Here is a 19,384-nt window from a genome sequence, read left to right on the forward strand (position 1 = left end):
TCCAATAGTGCTTCGGCTGCCGTGCATCAAGACCCTCTGGCGGGGTGACCGGCCTGGCTGCCTCCTCAGGGGAAACCGGTGTACGGTCCAGAGTTTCCACCACCCGGACATAACACTATTTTTACCCTCTGTATGGTGGATTATTTTATGGACCGTTTTATTTGCTTGGAATAAATATTCTTGGATTGCCTACTCACCTCTCGCTCTATTTATTGTGCGATGTGGGAGACGGAAACCGTCACAAGTGCTTTTGCAGAAAGTCAATTAATTGTTCTCCACCAGGGGTGACATACGACTGAGAAATATTGCACTGAGCTTCAGGGGTAAAGTACTAATACAAAGTGAAATGATCAGGTATTTTGCCTTCAGCTTTGTATTAGACTGTCTGACCAAATCAACGACATGTGAACATGTGTAAACATCACTTTAATTGTCTTCTTTGACTAAGCCATGTCTCAGGAAATCACAGAGAGGATAACACTGTTAACTTTGCATCTCCTGTTAAGAGTGGATTGAATTTATAACACTCATTTAGGAGCCCATCACATGGTAACATGAATAAAGTCATATAATAGTACAAATTACCCCCCAAAAAAGTCCTCATAAGGCTATAGAGATGGAAAAGTAAAAAAAAGTTATGTCCCTTGCAAGAAAGGGTTAATACACCCTAAAATCTTGTTTGCTTTTGCAGCTGCTGCCTGACATTGAGTGCAGCTGCTCAGCTTACTTCTAACCAGAATACTCCAATCCTTCTGTTCTGTAGTCACGAGTATATTCCTAATTTCAAGAATATTATCATCTTTTCCACCTACACTAGTGCCCCAATGATGTACATTTGGATCTTGAATGTTGGGTATCTAATGGGCAAACTAGACACAATGTGCTCTACAACACAACACAATAATGCACCAAATAAAAAAAACCTTGACATATGGTACAATAATAACCCCTTCATGACTTGCGATATACATGCACATCAAATGACATGTCCCTGCCTTTGTTGTAAGCTCGCTGGCCAAGCCCGAATCTTTCTGTGCGATGATGGATTTTATCAAACATCATGTGACTTTCACTGTCACTGGTGGAGCAGAGCTCCTCTGTAGCTGTTAACCTGTTAAATGTAGCTGTCAATCTCTGACAGTGATATTTACCAGGCATTGTCAGTGGGTATGCCATTCCATGTGTCCTTCCCGGGTCTGTCACAACAATTCTCCTGGGAAAGGCAGTGTTTATTTGGAGGTCATAGGAGATCATGATTTTAACTATGCAGGGACAAGCAAAAGGGTAACAATGTTTTGAAATTTTGATTTTCACGATCCATATCTCACCATCCACAACAGCTTTGAGTATGAGACAACCTTCATTTTATATACATTCTTCTTGGCTATCTCATACATAAATTTCACTAGCAACTGTCTAGCATATGATCAGTTATGCAGATTCTTGTCATGTGACTGCATTCTTATTATAAGATGCATACAGCTGCACACTACAAATCCAACAATATATAAGGGAACTCTGTCATTGCATTACTGCTATTGGAATATATGAAAAAAGAGATATTTAGTTTATGTATTGGCCAATACATGTAAGCCCAGTCACCACGACATGGAGATCTCTGTAAGCTGGGAACCTAACCTGAAATGCCACTATCTGGGTTAAAAACATCTATGTCTGGATAGCTAGATTCCTGCTATACCGGCTCTTTTCCACTTGCGTACCGCTTTCGAAGTGAGAGCATTGGAAGCAATATGCTAATGACATTCTACTGTGTTGTCCGCCGAGGGTCATGCGACTGTGATTCGATCTTGCAATCCCATCACAGATGCGAAGAGGATGAAGGGAGCACTTTCTCCCATCCCCTCCACTTTCTGTCTGTGTGCACCGCACTGCAGTCACAAAACATGCGAGTGCAGTGCGATTTTACACACACATGAGCCGAGACTTGGTGCAAAACGCAACATGCTGCGATTGCACCGAGAGCATAATTTGTGTGGAGAAAAATTAGGACCGAGGACACTGTCTCATTGATTAACACTGGTGCGAGTGCAATCTGTTTTTTTATCGGATCGCACTTGCACCAGGAAATCGCAGGTGGAAAGGAGCCCTAAAGGATACAAACACAGCCTGGGTAAAGGGCGCAGTGTTCAATCAGAACAAGTGCTAGCTGAAAAAACATAGTAACTACAAAACACATACAGCTACATCTTGTTTGTTACTATGTTTTTTTCAGCTAGCACCTATTCACACTTGTTGAATGTGCCGGTCAGTTTTTTTTTTAATATTTATAGTGAATCTCTTACTGATTGAGCACTCCACCCTATAACCAGGCTGTGTTTGTATTCTTTATAGCAGGAGTCTAGTTGCCCAGACATGGAGGTTTTAACCCAGATAACGGTATTTAAAGTTAGGTTTTTAGTCCAGCTGTCCAGACATGGAGGTTTCTAACCCAGATAGTGGCATTTCAAGTTAGGTTCCCGGTTTACAGAGATATACAGTACTTTGCCGTGGTGACCGGTCTCACATACATTGGCCAGTACATAAACTAAATATCTCTTTCTTCATATATTCCTATAGCAGTAATGCAATACCAGAGTTCCCTTGTAGTTACTATGTTTTTTCAGCTAGCACTTATTCACACTTATTGGATATGCGGGTCAGTTTTGGTTTTTTTTAAATAACTGCATTGTTACTCTTTTGCTCCTAAAAATCTACAGTAACATTTTTATTATTTATTTAATAATTTATAAGTCCACTTTCGGCTTTCAACACTGCCTTAATTCTTCTGGGCTCATGATCAGATTCAAACATATCGCTACCAAAATTTGCTCCCGGTCTCTTCTACATTTTTAATTTTGGTGCATACTGGATGACTCAATTGGGTATGTATGCAGCTTTTTCTTTAACTCTACACACAATTTTTTTTATTGTGTTTTTAATTTATATATTTTCCTGGGTATTATTTTGAATATAGTGCAGGGACTCATAAGCGTGAGGATCCTTGACGATTGGGTTACGCAGTTTGGCCAAACAATGCACCAATACCTCACTTTATTAATATAACTTTATATAATTTTATTGCACATTTTTCTTCAGGATGAAGCCATGCCCTTTGGGGTGTCTTTCCTGTGGTGTGCAATTATATACACTGTGTGCAGAATTATTAGGCAAGTGGTGTTTTAGAGGATTTTTTTATTATTGATCAACAACTATATTCTCAATCAACCCGAAAGACTCATAAATATGAAAGCTTAATATTTTTGGAAGTTGGAGTGGTTTTTTTTTAGATTTAGGTATCTTAAGAGGATATCTATTTGTGCAGGTAACGATTACTGTACGGAATTATTAGGCAACTTAATAAAAACCAAATATATTCCCATCGCACGTGTTTATTTTCACTAGGTAAACCAATAGAACTGCACAAAATTTAGAAATAAACATTTCTGACATGCAAAAACAAAGCCCAAAAAATTAGTAACCAATATAGCCACCTTTCTTTATGATGACACTCAACAGCCTACCATCCATAGATTTTGTCAGTTGCTTGACCTGTTTACGATCAACATTGCATGCAGCAGCCACCACGGCCTCCCAGATACTGTTCCGAGAGGTGTACAGTTTTCCCTCCCTGTAGATCTCACATTTTATGAGGGACCACAGGTTCTCTATGGGGTTCAGATCAGTTGAACAAGGGGGCTGTTACTGTGACGCCCTGGGCAAGCCAGGAGTCACAGGTCATAACACCACCACACCCTACACCCCAGTTAGGAACACCTAGGCTAACCAAAAATCCTTGTTGCCCTTCCTCCAGGGGCTGAGGTTCACATCAGGGGGTGCCCACCGAGGAGTACACAGCCCTGGAGGCGGGAAAACCAGGCAGTCAAGTGAGGGAAGTGAAGGTGAGAGGAAGCAAGATAGAGTTTGGACAGGAAGAAGAACAGAGTGGAGTTAGGGGAGTGAAGTAGAAGGAAGCAGTAGTGGAGCTAAAGAGAAAAGCTGAAGAGACAGAAAAGTGATGGTAGTAAAGCCTGAAGTTGGTCCGGGTGTGTGCCCCGGACAGTGACAGCAAGGTCAGCAGACAGCGGTGATAGTCTGCAGGGGGACTGCTCGGAGGTTGCTGGAAGGACCGCGGACGGGTGGTGACCCGGCGCTCTGGAGCAGTATACGAAGAACATTCAGCACCAGGGCAGGGGCCTTTCGGATCCCGGCAAGGCTAGGAGTCGCCATAATTTGCCAAATCCGTCAGTGAAGGGGACGTCTGTCTCCTAACAACTAAGTCCCGATTGAAGGCAACAGTCCAACCGTAACAGAGAGACACCGCCACCGCCAGGGCACCAGTTTCTCAGGGCCAGCGCCTGCGGGCAAAGTAGGGCTCCTCCGGCCCATATCCAAGCCGGGGAGCGGGTTACCGGTGGGAACCCATCGCAACCATCATCATCTTAGGTGCAGGAAAAAGGGACCGTCACCGTCACCTACTGGGGAAAGCAAGTGCAGCCGTCCGTGGGAACCGTCTTTCCAGCCGTATGTTTTACCGAGAACTGTGTCATCGTCTCAGGCTGAGTGAGTACCAAAGTGCCACAAGGCACAGAGCTGCCCCCGCGTCCCTGCACCCCACCGAGCCCTGCATCACCCACCTCATCACTGGGCCCCTGGACAACCAACCCCCCTACCCAAGGAGGGGAGGACTAACATCTGGCTGCTCCATACCACCACTCCCGGGATCCCCATACAGAGCAGCGGTTGGTGTCAACAAATCACCACAACCGTGGGTGGCGTCACGGACAATAAACAATCCCAAATCCCAATCCCCTTTCACTCACGGGCGAGGAACGCCGCTCGAGTCCCCGGGATCCGGCCCATCGCTCGAGCCACCGAGCAGCGGCAGGCCGCAGCAGCCGCGGCAGCCGGACCCGAGCAGTGGGAGAGCGCGGCGTCCCCTCCTCCGCCCGCGACATTACGAACCGGCGCAGCCATAGCCGCAAGCAGCCTGCTGCGGTTCCTGTTGCGCCCAGGGCGCCAGCTGCCGTTCTTGGCCGTGCCTCGGGTCATCCAGTTGGCTGTTCCTTCCACCACGTCTAAGTGTGGAGAGGCGGCTAGTGCGCATGCGTGCGCCGATTTACCCCAGCCAGAGTTTAAGCCCGGTATTTTGCCTAGTGAGCATGCTCAGCCTGATTGTGTTATGTCTGAGACTAAGTCCTCAGTTCAGGCTACTGAGCATGCTCCCACAATTAACCCTAACAGCCTCTTTGCACAGGTACTTGGACTTCGTGCTGTGTCTAAGTTCTGGGATGTGCCTACTGAGCATGCTCAAACTGATAGTCTGCTTTCTGAGCCTGTTGCTCAGGCTACTGGGCATGCTCAGCCATTTAGTGTACCAGAAGCTAGGTCTGGTAAGGACCTCACTGAGCATGTCCGTGAGGTGGCAGGCCCTGATAGGGCAGAGGGTGTCAGGTGTCCTGATGACGTGGCAACTCCGGACTGGCTCGCAGAGGCCTGCCCCTATGATCTGGCACCTCAGTATTGGTTGTCAGACGATGACTGGTGAAGTGTTTGGGGCGTGGCTGCCATGAGGTCATCAATGATGTGGCGGTTCCGGATAGGTCGCATGTGACGTCACTGATGACATGGCACTCTGCTATTGGACCTTGGTGGTTCCACCCTGGGTTTGGGGCGGACCCAAGTTATAAAAGGGGCTGGAGACAACATGGAGGTGCGCAGTCTTCACTTTTGCTCAGTCAGAGCACACCTCCATGTTAGAGCCTCATTGCGGCATAAGCCTATGTTGGGAAGCGGTAGGTAGGGTTAGGCGAACGGTGCCTGTCACGCCAAGATTCGTGGCTTGGCACATCAGGGTCAGGCGCCGTGCTTCCCTCCTGCTGTTCCAGTCTTGCTATAGCAGCCCAATGGCGTTAACTGGGCTGCGGCTGCTGTGCTTCCTGTCCGATTGTGCCCCCTACACACACGGACAATGCACCTGCTGCGCCACCTGTCCGATTGTGCTCCCTACGCACACGGACAACGCACCTGCTGCGCCACCTGTCCGGTTGTGCCCCCTACGCGCACGGACAGCGTACCCCAGGACCCCTGTGGAGTTAACAGGGTGTTCCTTATCCTCCTCGGCTTCCCGGTCAACGCTACTGGTGTACCTATCTGGCCTGACGTGTCCTACACACACGTGGCCAGGCGAGAGGTGGCCAGAAACGCTAATCGGAGGACCGCTCGGCCTGACGTGTCCTACACACGTGGCCGACAGGGCGCTTTCGTGGCGGTCTTCCGGTCAACGCTACCTGGTTACGCTACCTGACGTGTTTCCTGCACATGTGGTTGCTGTAGCGCTAGGTGCACCAAAACGCTAATCGGGTTGTCGTCCGGTCTGACGTGTCCCAACACACGTGACCGGTTCCCAGAGTTCCTGGGTTATCTCAGAGCCATCCAGCTCTATAGTCTCCGCCTAACCCTCAGGTGCCAGCAGCTCCTTTGTCATCTGGAGCACGGTGGGCCCCGACTGGCGATTAGGATATATACCCCTTGGTCCTAATCTGCCGGTCCCCCCGTAACAGTAAGACTGCGCCAGGGTCTGGCTGCCATGGCGGAGATGGAGCAGCTACGCCAGTTCATGCTGCAGCTTGATGCCAGAGTGAGGTCTCTGGAGAAGTCTGCTCTTGCTGCTGATATGGATGATGTGGTGGCTCAAGCAGCTGCAATGGTGTCAGTCACCAAGCCTACTCCAACCCTCCCTCACCTCTCGCTGCCCAACAAGTTTACGGGGAACAGCAAGGCATGTAGGGGATTCGTGAACCAGTGCTCAGTCCATCTAGAGCTGTTGGCTGCACGGTTTCCTACAGAGAGGTCGAAGGTGGGGTTTATCATCTCCTTGCTCTCTGATAAAGTACTGGAGTGGGCTACACCATTGTGGGAGAGGAATGACCCCGTAGTACAGGACTCTAAGGAGATTTTGGAGTCCTTGCGACAAGTGTTCCTGGAGCTTCAGGTCACTCACGACTCGGCCCTACAGCTACTGACTTTGGAGCAGGGGCGTACCTCCTCAAGTCAATATGCTGTGAGTTTCAGGACACTTGCTGCAGAACTGGGGTGGTCAGAGAGGACTCTCATTCCACTGTTCTGGAGGTGATTAGCCTCGCACGTGAAGGACGCATTAGCGTCGCGTGAGGTACCAACTACCCTTGAGGGCCTCATGACTCTGGCCACCCGCATTGACCTGCGGACCTCCGAACGTCAGCTGGAGCGCAGGTCAGAGGGTCGTTCAGCCACTGTAGTGGTCTCTCCTACTGCACCTCCCTTAGAGGACATCTCTGTCCCTATGGACATCGCTAGGGTTGGAGTTGCTAGGTCTTCGAGTCGCAAGGGCATTTCCTGTTTCGCTTGTGGGCAGTATGGTCATTATGCCAACCGTTGCCCAAAGCGTCAGGGTAAGCGACTGCGATTGGTGACCATAGCTGAAGGTAGACTGGACTCTGCGTCATCCATTAGGGTGACGTTTCCCGCGTCCATTTCCTTTAAGGGGTCAACATGGTCCCACAAGGGCAAGTGTGGACACAGGTGCTGGGTATAGTTTCATCTCCTCCTCTTTTGCCCGGAGGCATGCCATCCCACTGAAGCAAATGCCAAGGCCAGTGAGAGTCCATGTATTGGATGGGTCCTTGTTGCCCAAGGTAATTCACCAGTGGACAGTGCCCATTACCCTTGCCATGTCATCTGGGCATAGGGAGACCATTTCATTTCTGGTTCTCCCTAAGGGTGCAGATGATATTCTGCTGGGTATTCCTTGGTTGAAGCAACATTCCCCACATATCGACTGGTCGTCTGGGGTGATTACGCGGTGGAGCGAGTCTTGTAGCTCCCACTGCATGTCTCCATCTTCCGCCCATCACTCAGTGGTATCTGTGGCGACTATAGACCATTTGTGTGGGAGGGCCGCTAGAGGGGGGGGTACTGTTACGAACCGGCGCTGCCATAGCCGCAAGCAGCCTGCTGCGGTTCCTGTTGCGCCCAGGCGCCGGCTGCCGTTCTTGGCCGTGCCTCGGGTCGTCCAGTTGGCTGTTCCTTCCACCACGTCTAAGTGTGGAGAGGCGGCTAGTGCGCATGCGTGCGCCGATTTACCCAGCCAGAGTTTAAGCCCGGTGTTTTGCCTAGTGAGCATGCTCAGCCTGATTGTGTTATGTCTGAGACTAAGTCCTCAGTTCAGGCTACTGAGCATGCTCCCACAATTAACCCTAACAGCCTCTTTGCACAGGTACTTGGACTTTGTGCTGTGTCTAAGTTCTGGGATGTGCCTACTGAGCATGCTCAAACTGATAGTCTGCTTTCTGAGCCTGTTGCTCAGGCTACTGGGCATGCTCAGCTACTTAGTGCACCAGAGGCTAGGTCCGGTAAGGACCTCACTGAGCATGTCCGTGAGGTGGCAGGCCCTGATAGGGCAGAGGGTGTCAGGTGTCCTGATGACGTGGCAACTCCGGACTGGCTCGCAGAGGCCCGCCCCTATGATCTGGCACCTCAGTATTGGTCGTCAGACGATGACTAGTGAAGTGTTTGGGGCGTGGCTGCCATGAGGTCATCAATGATTTGGCGGTTCCAGATAGGTCGCATGTGACGTCACTGATGAAATGGCACTCTGCTATTGGACCTTGGTGGTTCCACCCTGGGTTTGGGGCGGACCCAGGTTATAAAAGGTGCTGGAGACAACATGGAGGTGCGCAGTCTTCACTTTTGCTCAGTCAGAGCACACCTCCATGTTAGAGCCTCATTGCGGCATAAGCCTATGTTGGGAAGCGGTAGGTAGGGTTAGGCGAACGGTGCCTGTCACGCCAAGATTCGTGGCTTGGCACATCAGGGTCAGGTGCCGTGCTTCCCTCCTGCCGTTCCAGTCATGCTATAGCAGCCCAGTGGCGTTAACTGGGCTGCGGCTGCTGTGCTTCCTGTCCGATTGTGCCCCCTACGCACATGGACAATGCACCTGCTGCGCCACCTGTACGATTGTGCTCCCTACGCACACGGACAACGCACCTGCTGTGCCACCTGTCCGGTTGTGCCCCCTACGCGCACGGACAGCGTACCCTAGGACCCCTGTGGAGTTAACAGGGTGTTCCTTATCCTCCTTGGTTTCCCGGTCAACGCTACTGGTGTACCCATCTGGCCTGACGTGTCCTACACACACGTGGCCAGGCGAGAGGTGGCCAGAAACGCTAATCGGAGGACCGCTCGGCCTGACGTGTCCTACACACGTGGCCAACAGGGCGGTCTTCCGGTCAACGCTACCTGGTTACCACCCGGCCTGACGTGTTTCCTGCACACGTGGTTGGTGTAGCGCTAGGTGCACCAAAACGCTAATCGGGTTGTCGTCCGGTCTGACGTGTCCCAACACACGTGACCGGTTCCCAGAGTTCCTGGGTTATCTCAGAGCCATCCAGCTCTATAGTCTCCGTCTAACCCTCAGGTGCCAGCAGCTCCTTTGTCATCTGGAGCACGGTGGGCCCCAACTGGCGATTAGGATATATACCCCTTGGTCCTAGTCTGCCGGTCTCCCCGTAACAGGGGCAATGTCATTATTTTTTCATCTTTTACACTTTTACTGGCCAGCCGTGCTGTGGAGTAGTTGGATGCATGTGATGGAGCATTGTCCTGCATGAAAATCATGTTTTTCTTGAACGATACCGACTTCTTCCTGTACCACTGCTTGAAGAAGTTGTCTTCCAGAAACTGGCAGCAGGTCTGGGAGTTGATCTTCACTCCATCCTCAATCCAAAAAGGTCCTAAAAGTTCATCTTTGATGATACCAGCCCATACCAGCACCCACCTCCACCTTGCTGGCGTCTGAGTCGGAGTGGAGCTCTCTGCCCTTTACTGATCCAGCCTCTGGCCCATCCATCTGGTCCATCAAGAGTCACTCTCAATTCATCAGTTCATAAAACCTTTGAAAAATCAGTTTTAAGATATTTCTTGGCCGTCTTGATGTTTTATCTTCTGTTTCTTGTTCAAAGGTGGTGGTTTTTAAGCTCCTTACCTTGGCCATGTCCCTGAGTATGGCACAGCTTGTGCTTTTTGATACTCCAGTAACATTGCTGCTCTGAAATATGGCCAAACTGGTTGCAAATGGCAACTTGGCAGCTTCACATTGCTTGATTTTCCTCAATTCATTGGCAGTTATTTTGCACCTTTTTTGCCCATCATGCTTCTTGCGACTCTATCGGCTATTTGCCATGAAACGCTTGATTGTTCGTCATGCTTCAAAAGTTTGGCAATTTCAAGACTGCTGCATCCCTCTGCAAGACATCTCACAATTTTGGACTTTTCAGAGCCCGTCAATTCTCTCTTCTGACCCATTTTGCCAAAGGAAAGGAAGTTGCCTAATAATTAAGCACACCTTATTTAGGATGTTAATGTCATTACACCACACCCCTCCTCATTACAGAGATACACATCACCTGATTTACTTAATTGGTAGTTGGCTCTAAAGCCTATACATCTTGGAGTAGGATAACATGTATAGAAAGCATCATGTGATCAAAATACTAATTTGCCTAATAATTCTGCACACAGGGCAGCCTACCTCATCTAATGGTAAGGGCATCATCATTAGGCTGTAAGACATTGTTAACAACTACAAACTATGCAAACCCCATCTGTGTGCATGTTTAATAGCAGCAACCACCCCCTCCATGATATAGTAGGCTGTGAGTGGTTGTCTCATCGGTATTCTGCACCTGTGTTCCCCCCACCTTTTTCATGGAGGATCTGCTGCATCCTGCTAGTGCATTTGCCCTTTGACCTTTGTTGGCTTATGACTTTTTCTGGTGTTTTTTTTTACTTCTTTGAATGTATTTCCTTTTCCGTGAATTATCCTAAATAACTCAGTTTTTTGTTGTTCCATTGGATTATTATAATTATTATTATTTTTTATTATTATTATTATTATTATTATTATTATTATTATTATTGCGCTATTCATTCCTTTGTGCTTTACAAGTGAAAAAGGGTATACATAAAAACTAGTACAACAATCATTAACAGTACAAAACAAACTAGTACAGGGGGTGAGAGGACCCTGCCCGCGGGGGCTCACAGTCTACATGGAATTGGTGAGGGTACAATAGGGGAGGATAGAGATGGTTGTGCAGTGGTGAACTGGACTAAATCTGCCAATATTTTTACAAACCCCAATAACAACTGAGTGGCAGTGAGTCAAATGCTTTTTTGTAAACAGTCCAAGTTGTATATGTAGTTGTTTTATACCTTTTGCAGTTCTTCAGTATAATATTATTGTTGAGGATAAGAATTAAGTAACCAAAAATACTTAATTCAGCAATTTCATAGACTCAGGTATTTAGATTAGTAGATGTAAACTGACACACATATTTATGAATGCTTTTGTTCCTTACTAACACGTATATATGTATATTGCATATTTAGTGATTTTCCATAACAGTATATACCAGCATATGTAATTTTAAAGATGGCTGCTGCATCCTGGACAACTCCCAAAGAAGATGATGAACAAAGGAATTCCTAAAGCTTAGACTGACCAACCCAGAAGAGAATATGCTAATTTCTATATGTCCTGAGTCCAGCCTACGATACTTGATTAGACAAAACTTTTGTATACACCCTTCACTTCTCAAGAGCTATAGAAAGGTTCAAACAACAAAGACCAGTTGGTCAGCGCCCGTCATGGAGATAGTTATAACTGACTTGTTGTCCGTTATTTATTCTTTCTCATGTGCATACATGACAATATAATTTGGAACAGCAGTCAGATCCAGAGGGACTGCTTGAGTCCTGTCCCCAACAGTGGTGACCATGAAGGGACTACCGTAAGAAAAATTGGCCGAATCTCTCTCTCGGATCCCAGTACCCGAGGGACCCCGACAGAGAGTTGATCACTCTCAAAAAAAAAAATCACAGGTAAGTTTCATATACAATGTATGTGACGATTTGCCTGTGAGTCGGTGGTTTTCGACGAAAAGTTTGACCTCTGATCTGAGAGGGATGTTGACACTGCTGACCTCAGCGGGCCTGTCTTTCGCCTGTAGTTTAGAACAAAGGAACAAATCCAGACCCATAGGTGCTGGACGTAGGTTTTAAAGATCTGACTGTCTGTCTGTATTTCTTAGTTGCAAAGAGGGAGAAACAGGGGGCTTTCAACTCCACAGAAGGCCTATAAATTCTTCGCTCTGACTTAGTGCTCAAAGAGTTAATTGTCTGCAATTGTTGGAATTACTGGCAGCAAGAAGGGGGGTCATTCACCCACGCCTGTTAAGACAGAGCCCAGCTAGTCTACAAAAGTGCTATTTTGTTTGGAGTTTAGAACAGAAACTATTCGGCTTATGCGTTTTCAGTATTTTGCAATTGAGTTTGTTTTTGGACAGAAGTATGGGAACCAACAATTCCCCTGTGTTGAAGATGACACATTCACTGCTTCTTAAATATTAAATAAGCGAGCAGGGAAAGGGTTCAGGTGGATTATTAGTGTTAGAATCAGCTATTCCCCTGTGTCTCAAAGGACACAACCACTGCTATTGTGTAGGAAGCCGGAGAAATAGGAACGTACGAGGAATGGTATTTTTATTCATACGTTGGATGTCATAGGAACGTCCTCCCGTACACAGGCGAGGTGGGAAAGGATTCAGTTTGAAATGGCCAATCCAATTAGAGCACTATGCATACTCTGTTCAAAAAGGAATGTGTTTTGTTTAGTAGGAGCTGAGAACGCTATCACCCTAGTTGAAGAAAAAAAAAAGAGCGAGAAACACTATACAAAATATTGTGTGGAATTGTGTGAAGTAGTTGGACTGCCACCCGGTGGCAGGCTGCAACTCATGTACGGCAGTCCATTTTAATCTCCAGTGAGGGTATACTGGAGGACAAAGACCCCATTCACTGTCTGTTTTTGTTCTAGAATCCCTAAATATCTTTCTCTAGCTGTACCTCATTGTTCTCCTTTGTTCTCCTTTAGAAGTCATTATATCTAGTATTAATCAAACCCTTCCTTTGTATGCTGGAATGCAAACTGGTTTACAGGCACTAAAGGTAACACCCCTGGTTCACTCCGTAGTTACTGCCCCTCCCATTACACCTTAGGTGTCCCAACATGGACATACACCCGGAAGTCAGGTGCCTGGAACTTCCTGTGGTGGCCATCTTGCTACACCCACTGATGGCAGTACACCTCATAAGCCACGCCCCTCTCAATGGTTCTTTGTCCAAAGCCCTCAACCCATCCCCGGTTAGAGGTGTTTTCTGGTATATATGTAAAACATTTAAATAGTATATTTGTTTACTCAGCTATCCAATAAATGTAAGTCAGAGATAAATAAGTAAACTTTTAAAGAATTGATAAATAGAAAGAGGAATCTGTCACCATAAAAACAATTGGTATTTTAGAAGTCCAGTAACATTATATCATAAAATAGAATAGAAGTAGGCAAATACATATCTTTGTATTGTGTTAGTTAATCTAAATAAAATCTTAAACGACTTACCACTACTGATGTCAGAAGCTATCAAATCCATTTGTAGAAAGAAAAAAGAAAAATATGTAATATCCAGTGGAGGTGTGTGATGTGGAGCATAAGATGTTTTCACGGCTATTTCTTTTTAAAACAGAAGATGAGGGGTTTTTTTCCTTTCTCTCTGGCTTCTACTAAAAGATAAGAATGGGATGTGGCTTTCCCAGATGGTGAAATAAGTTCTGTTTAACCCTTAAAGTTCAGGATTTCACATTTTTAGTTTTTTGCTCATACCTGAATGATTCAATTAATTGTGTAGCGAAAATTAGATTTTATGAGATATGTGAATTAGTTTCTGTGTTGTTTTGTTTTTTAATGGCGATTTATTCGAACAATATATTTTTATTTTGTGACTCTATCCCCTTTTCTGTTTTTACGACTCTTTCTAAACAATTTATATTTTTGCAGGTTAGCTACCCAGTCACAGCTGTCACCTAATCATGTCTCAGTTATTTCTACTATCAAAGGTTTTCTTTCCTTGTGGATACAGTATATATGAACTGTGTTGTTTATTGTAAGGTTTTAAAATTCCCCAGCAATGTATATTGTTGTAAGATATACGTTATTTTCAGTGTTTGTCCAATTTTAGTTTCTGGTATGTAACTAGTTTATTACTTGCTGTCTTATTTTTTCTTTTAGGGAATACCAGCATAAAAACTCTGAATTTTGCCACATTGGTAAACAAAAAACTAAAAAAAGGGGGAAGAAGGTATTAATTATATTCTCCAACAGTAGAGGGCGCAGCAGGCATATTAGATAGGTTTTCAAGCTGGCCTTTTCCATGCAACAGTTATGTTTACTAGATTACTATGAGGCATATCTGTTAACTGAAATAGAAAAATCTTGACTATATGTTTATTTATTTAGTATTTTCAGTCATGTGAAGTATAGATAACCAATAACTTTATTATGGTCAGAATTAAAGTTATAAGAATGATCTAATGTATATTTTTTCAGTTTTTGTTTTTATAGATCGAACAAGATGTTGGTTGATTCTACACTGGATATGCTATGGTTTATACAACATGAGATAATCAAAATTGGAACCACTCCCTCCCCTCCTATTGGTACAGGAGGCAGTGACGTATTAATGCCTCTCTAGATGGGTACAGCAGGAGTGGGTAAGATGGTTAGAAGTGTTTGTAGGTTGTAGATTTTTTTCCTGTTGTCAAATGAGCTAGGTATGCTGAAGAGAAAGTCTAGATTTGAGCTGATAGAATCGGATGGAAATCCTTACACAGGTGCAGCTGACCAAGAAATAGTGAACGGGCCTAAAGTTGAGAGTCTTTCACCGATATGGACCATACCTCAGTGACACCTGTCACATCAGTGACTTCTGTCACTCCTTGTGTTCTTAAATCCCTACAGGAACAAGCAAATCAACAGGGAATGGAGTGAGACATGCAGGGAGCCAGCTGACTGAGGAAGGTCTGTGGATAAAGGATAGTAAGCTTTGTCTGCCATGGGATCTCTTCTTAATTATGGCCCAGGTAACCTATGGACTAAAATCTGTGTGTGCTTTGGTGACACCAGGGTTCAGTACTCAGGTGGGCAGACTCACCCAGTCTTGTAAGACATGTGCCTAAAACGAAGTGAAAAAAAAAACAAACTGTAAAGAATCCGCAGAAACACCCTGCACCGACTCTATTCATTTTTAGAGACTGCAAACTGATTATAGATGTATATCATGAGCATATTGTATGCAAGTCTGTGCATGTTGTGTAGATTTCTCTCCTGGTTTGGTCAGAGGCATTCCAGTGCAGAAAACGACATTATTGCTGAGAAACACATATGGTGGTATGTAAAAAAAAAAATGTTTACAAAAAAGTATATATTTTTATAGAAAAGTGGAAACTGGCAAATTGTGTACAAAATGTATGTTTTGTTTTCTTTTCGTAATAAACAGGTCTTTATGTAAGATATTTTTTGGTTTAGTACAGGCATGTACAATTTTTATATAATTGACTAAATAGTGTGATAAACAGGTGTATTTTCCAATTTCAGATCTTAAATCAGAGCTAGTAGCATATGGTTTCCAGTCAGGAGACTGATTGATCCTAAAGGACAAGCGAAAAAAGAGCCATTAGTCAACACTAGATGAGACGATCCAACCACAGAAAAATCTATGGATCCACGCCTCGCATTGTAAAAGGGTCGACCAAGCAGAGCTGCACTGAGCGTTCTGCTCATATTTATCCTTTTCAAAAAAATCTGTAGTCTCAGACCATTATTGCCAAAACAGTTGGAAGAGAGGACTTAGAGAACCTTGAGACATGGGAAAGCCCAACTACAAAGGGTGTGGACTCGCCTAGGAGTCCTTGGTCTCAAACCAGTAAAGAAAACCCCTTTCCCCTTTCCGCCCATGCCTCAATGTTTAGTTAGGCAGGTTTTTCCAACAGATCTTTCTACCTCTCTTCCTAAGGGAACACAGTACCCTTAGAATTCAGAAATGGCAGACATAAGTCTTTAGAGGGGACTGTTGAGGATAAGAGTTAAGTAACCAAAAATACTTAATTCAGCCATTTCATAGACTCAGGTATATAGTTTAGTAGATGTAAACTAACACACATATTTATGAATACTTTTGTTCCTTACTAACACGTATATATGTGTATTGCATATTTAGTGATTTTCCTTAACACAGTATATACCAGCATATGTAATTTTAAAGATGGCTGCTTCATTCTTGACAACTCCCAAAGAAGGTAATGAACAAAGGAATTCCTAAAGCTTAGACTGACCAATCTAGAAGAGATTATGCTAATTTCTAGATGTCCTGAGTCCAGCCTATGATACTTGATTGGACTAAACTTTTGTATACACCCTTCACTTCTCAAGAGCTATAGAAAGTTTTAAACAAAAAATACCAGTTGGTCAGCGCCCGTCATGGAAATAGTTATAACTGACTTGTTGTCCGTTATTTATTCTTTTTCATGTGCACACATGACAATATAATTTGGAACAGCAGTCAGATCCAGAGGGACCACTTGAGTCCCGTACCCAACATTATCAATCAATTATTATTATTATTATTAGTATTAGTAGTAGTAGTAGTAGGAGTAGTTTTCATTTTAGTTAATAATAATCAATTTGATGAATTTACCAGATTAGCCTCTTATGAAGCGTATCCTGTACGGCTTTCTTAATATCTTTATTCCTTAGGCTGTATATTATAGGATTGATGAAAGGAGTAAACACAGTGTATAGCAGTGATTGGACTTTACTGATCATCGATGATTGACCTTTTGTTGGAACAACATAAACACTGAAAATAGTTCCGTAGAATATGGAGACCACGGTGAGGTGGGAGCTGCAGGTGGAGAAGACTTTATTTCTGCCGATACTGGATGAAATGTTCAGGACAGACCAAACTATATAAATGTAGGATACTACAATGAATGAAGTTGGGATTATAACCGTTAGAATGGCCAAAACATACATTTCTAATTGAATAATAAAGATGTCAGAGCAGGCAAGGTCTAGCAGTGGGAGAATGTCACAGAATAAATTGTCGATAGTATTTGAACCACAAAAAATGAGATCTGTCATTTTTGAAATGTAAATCAAAATGATAGAAAATGCAAACACCCAACATGTAATAGACAATATCAGACAATATCCATTAGTCATGATAGAGGAGTAACGGAGAGGATTACAGATAGCCACATACCGGTCGTAAGACATCACTGTGAGGAGAAGACAGTCAAATGTTTCAGAGGCAGAGAAGAAATAAAACTGAGTGATACATTCACTAACAGTAATGGTTCCTCCATTATTCATCAGAAGATTGAGCAATTTTGGGACAATATCTGTGATCACCAAGATGTCACCGATGGACAGTTGTGAGATGAAGAAGTACATCGGAGTGTGGAGGATCTTGCTGGTGGACACCAGGGCGATGATCAGGAGATTTCCACTTATTGTCACACAGTAAATAATAAAGAAAAGAAAGAAGAGGAAAATTCTTAAATGTTGACTGGTCTGAAATCCTAAAATGAAAAATTCAGTCACAGTAGTCAGATTGTTCTCCTGCATTTTATATGGAATAAATTATGAAGAGATGTTCTCTAATGAACGATATAAAAAAAAACATGTAGTAAATTTTCGGCATATATATTATATAATGCAATAGTCTTTAAATGGTCAAGAACTTGAAAATTTAATTTCCCTTAAAAAGTGAAAGATGAATGCGTCTGGCTGAAGCAATTTTTTTATTGAAATGCTTCTTAGTTACATAATTGGTTGTTTTTCCCATTAATATATTACCATTTGAATAGAATCTTCATCCCATTTCATTACACATTATGTAACATCTACATCAAATATTTCTCTGCTCAGAATTTCAGGGACAATAGATAACATCAGCGTCCGGCTATTGCATCATCAGACACATGAATCTGAACCATAGTGGAAATCTGAGGTATTTATGTACTAAGTAATAGGCAACATCCCTGTGAGACAAGTCTTGGAGGACCTTGTTGCCAAAGTCTCATGAGTCCTCTTTGTTAAGGTAATTGCAGAATGCAAATTTAAAATATATATTTAAAAAATATATTTTTATTTAGAATATTCACTGAAAGGTTCTTTAAAAGTTGTAAAGAGAATGTAAAATCTAATAATAACCATGAGCGTTAGAGTTGTGTCACGAGGACTTTGATTAGAGGTTGTTTTAGACCACAGACACATAATCAAGGCAATATACCAAAGATGTAGAAAAAGAAGTTGATCTTATGCTACTTGGCAAAAGTATATGTACCTGAACATGAGATTCTTGGCTTAACATTCTTACCAGACTTCATGAAGTCCACTGCCACATGATGGTGAACGTCAGAGTGAGTCCCTGACTTATTTAGCCTTAAAGGCGCAGCACTGTGTGCCAACCTTTGCTTCAGTGACAGTGCACCAGTAGGGCAGGTGACCTGGTGCCTTATATCACCATGCTGCAAGGCAGAGTCCCCATGACTCCATGCCACCCCATCCCACAGACACAAAAACATTGCAGCAAAAGCCACCATAGAGCATAAACAGCACAAGTAATCAAGGCAAGACAACTTGGAAGTCATAGAACCAGGCGGATAAAAGGAGAGAAAAATGGCAGATCCAAAGTAGCTCATAAATGTAAGTTACATCAGGAAGCAACAAAATATGAATCAACTCCAATAATAGTTTGCAATGCTACTAGTAAACCATGTGTTAGAGGAAACAGAGGGAGGTTACAGAATACACAGCAGATGATAAAATACTGAGAAGAGTCTGGACTCACTGCATCCTGGACGCAGTGGGTTCTAACCTGCGGGGCCGTGAGTCTCCTCCACAGGAGAATGCAAGAGACCGCAGAGCTGCCCATACCCATGATGAGGGCTCACTGCATCCTAGACGCAGTGGGTCCTTACCTGTGGGTCCACAAGCCTCCTCCGCAGGAGGATGCAAGATACCGCACAGTTGCCTGTGCCCACGATCAGGGCTTAGTACTCTGCGGTCTCCTGCTTGTGTTCTCCCTATGGAGGCCGCTGTAAATCTGCACCAAACAATTGACATGCAGCAGTCTGGAAAGTCGCACCACAGGTCAGTATTTGCTGCGGAAAAAAAGAGCACAGTGGGCACGGGATTTCTAGAAATTCATCCACTATGCTTGTCCTGTACACCGGAGCATTTTGGATGCAGCTGAAGCATGCTACATCCAAACCGCTGCAAAAACTGATTGTGAGCATGCAGCCTAAAGAACATTCAAAATGTTTTCAGTAAACAGGAGGTTAACCAGCTGCAGACGCCACTAACGTGAGCAGATTCTAATGGCAGGTTGTGATGCTCGCAGCAAACAATGAATTAAACAGCCACCAATGCAAAATATTATTTTTGTA

General features: G+C 44.4%; 1 protein-coding gene across 1 annotated transcript; it reads right to left on the minus strand.

The window, feature by feature from the left end:
* Nucleotides 1–16,622: 16,622 nt before the first annotated feature.
* On the minus strand, nucleotides 16,623–17,558 carry LOC142302942 (olfactory receptor 11L1-like). The gene has a single exon (XM_075344045.1). The coding sequence runs from the start codon at nucleotides 17,556–17,558 to the stop codon at nucleotides 16,623–16,625; it is 936 nt and encodes a 311-aa protein (XP_075200160.1).
* Nucleotides 17,559–19,384: the final 1,826 nt, after the last annotated feature.

Source organism: Anomaloglossus baeobatrachus, chromosome 4, assembly GCF_048569485.1.
Source record: "Anomaloglossus baeobatrachus isolate aAnoBae1 chromosome 4, aAnoBae1.hap1, whole genome shotgun sequence".
Classification (NCBI taxonomy): domain Eukaryota; kingdom Metazoa; phylum Chordata; class Amphibia; order Anura; family Aromobatidae; genus Anomaloglossus; species Anomaloglossus baeobatrachus.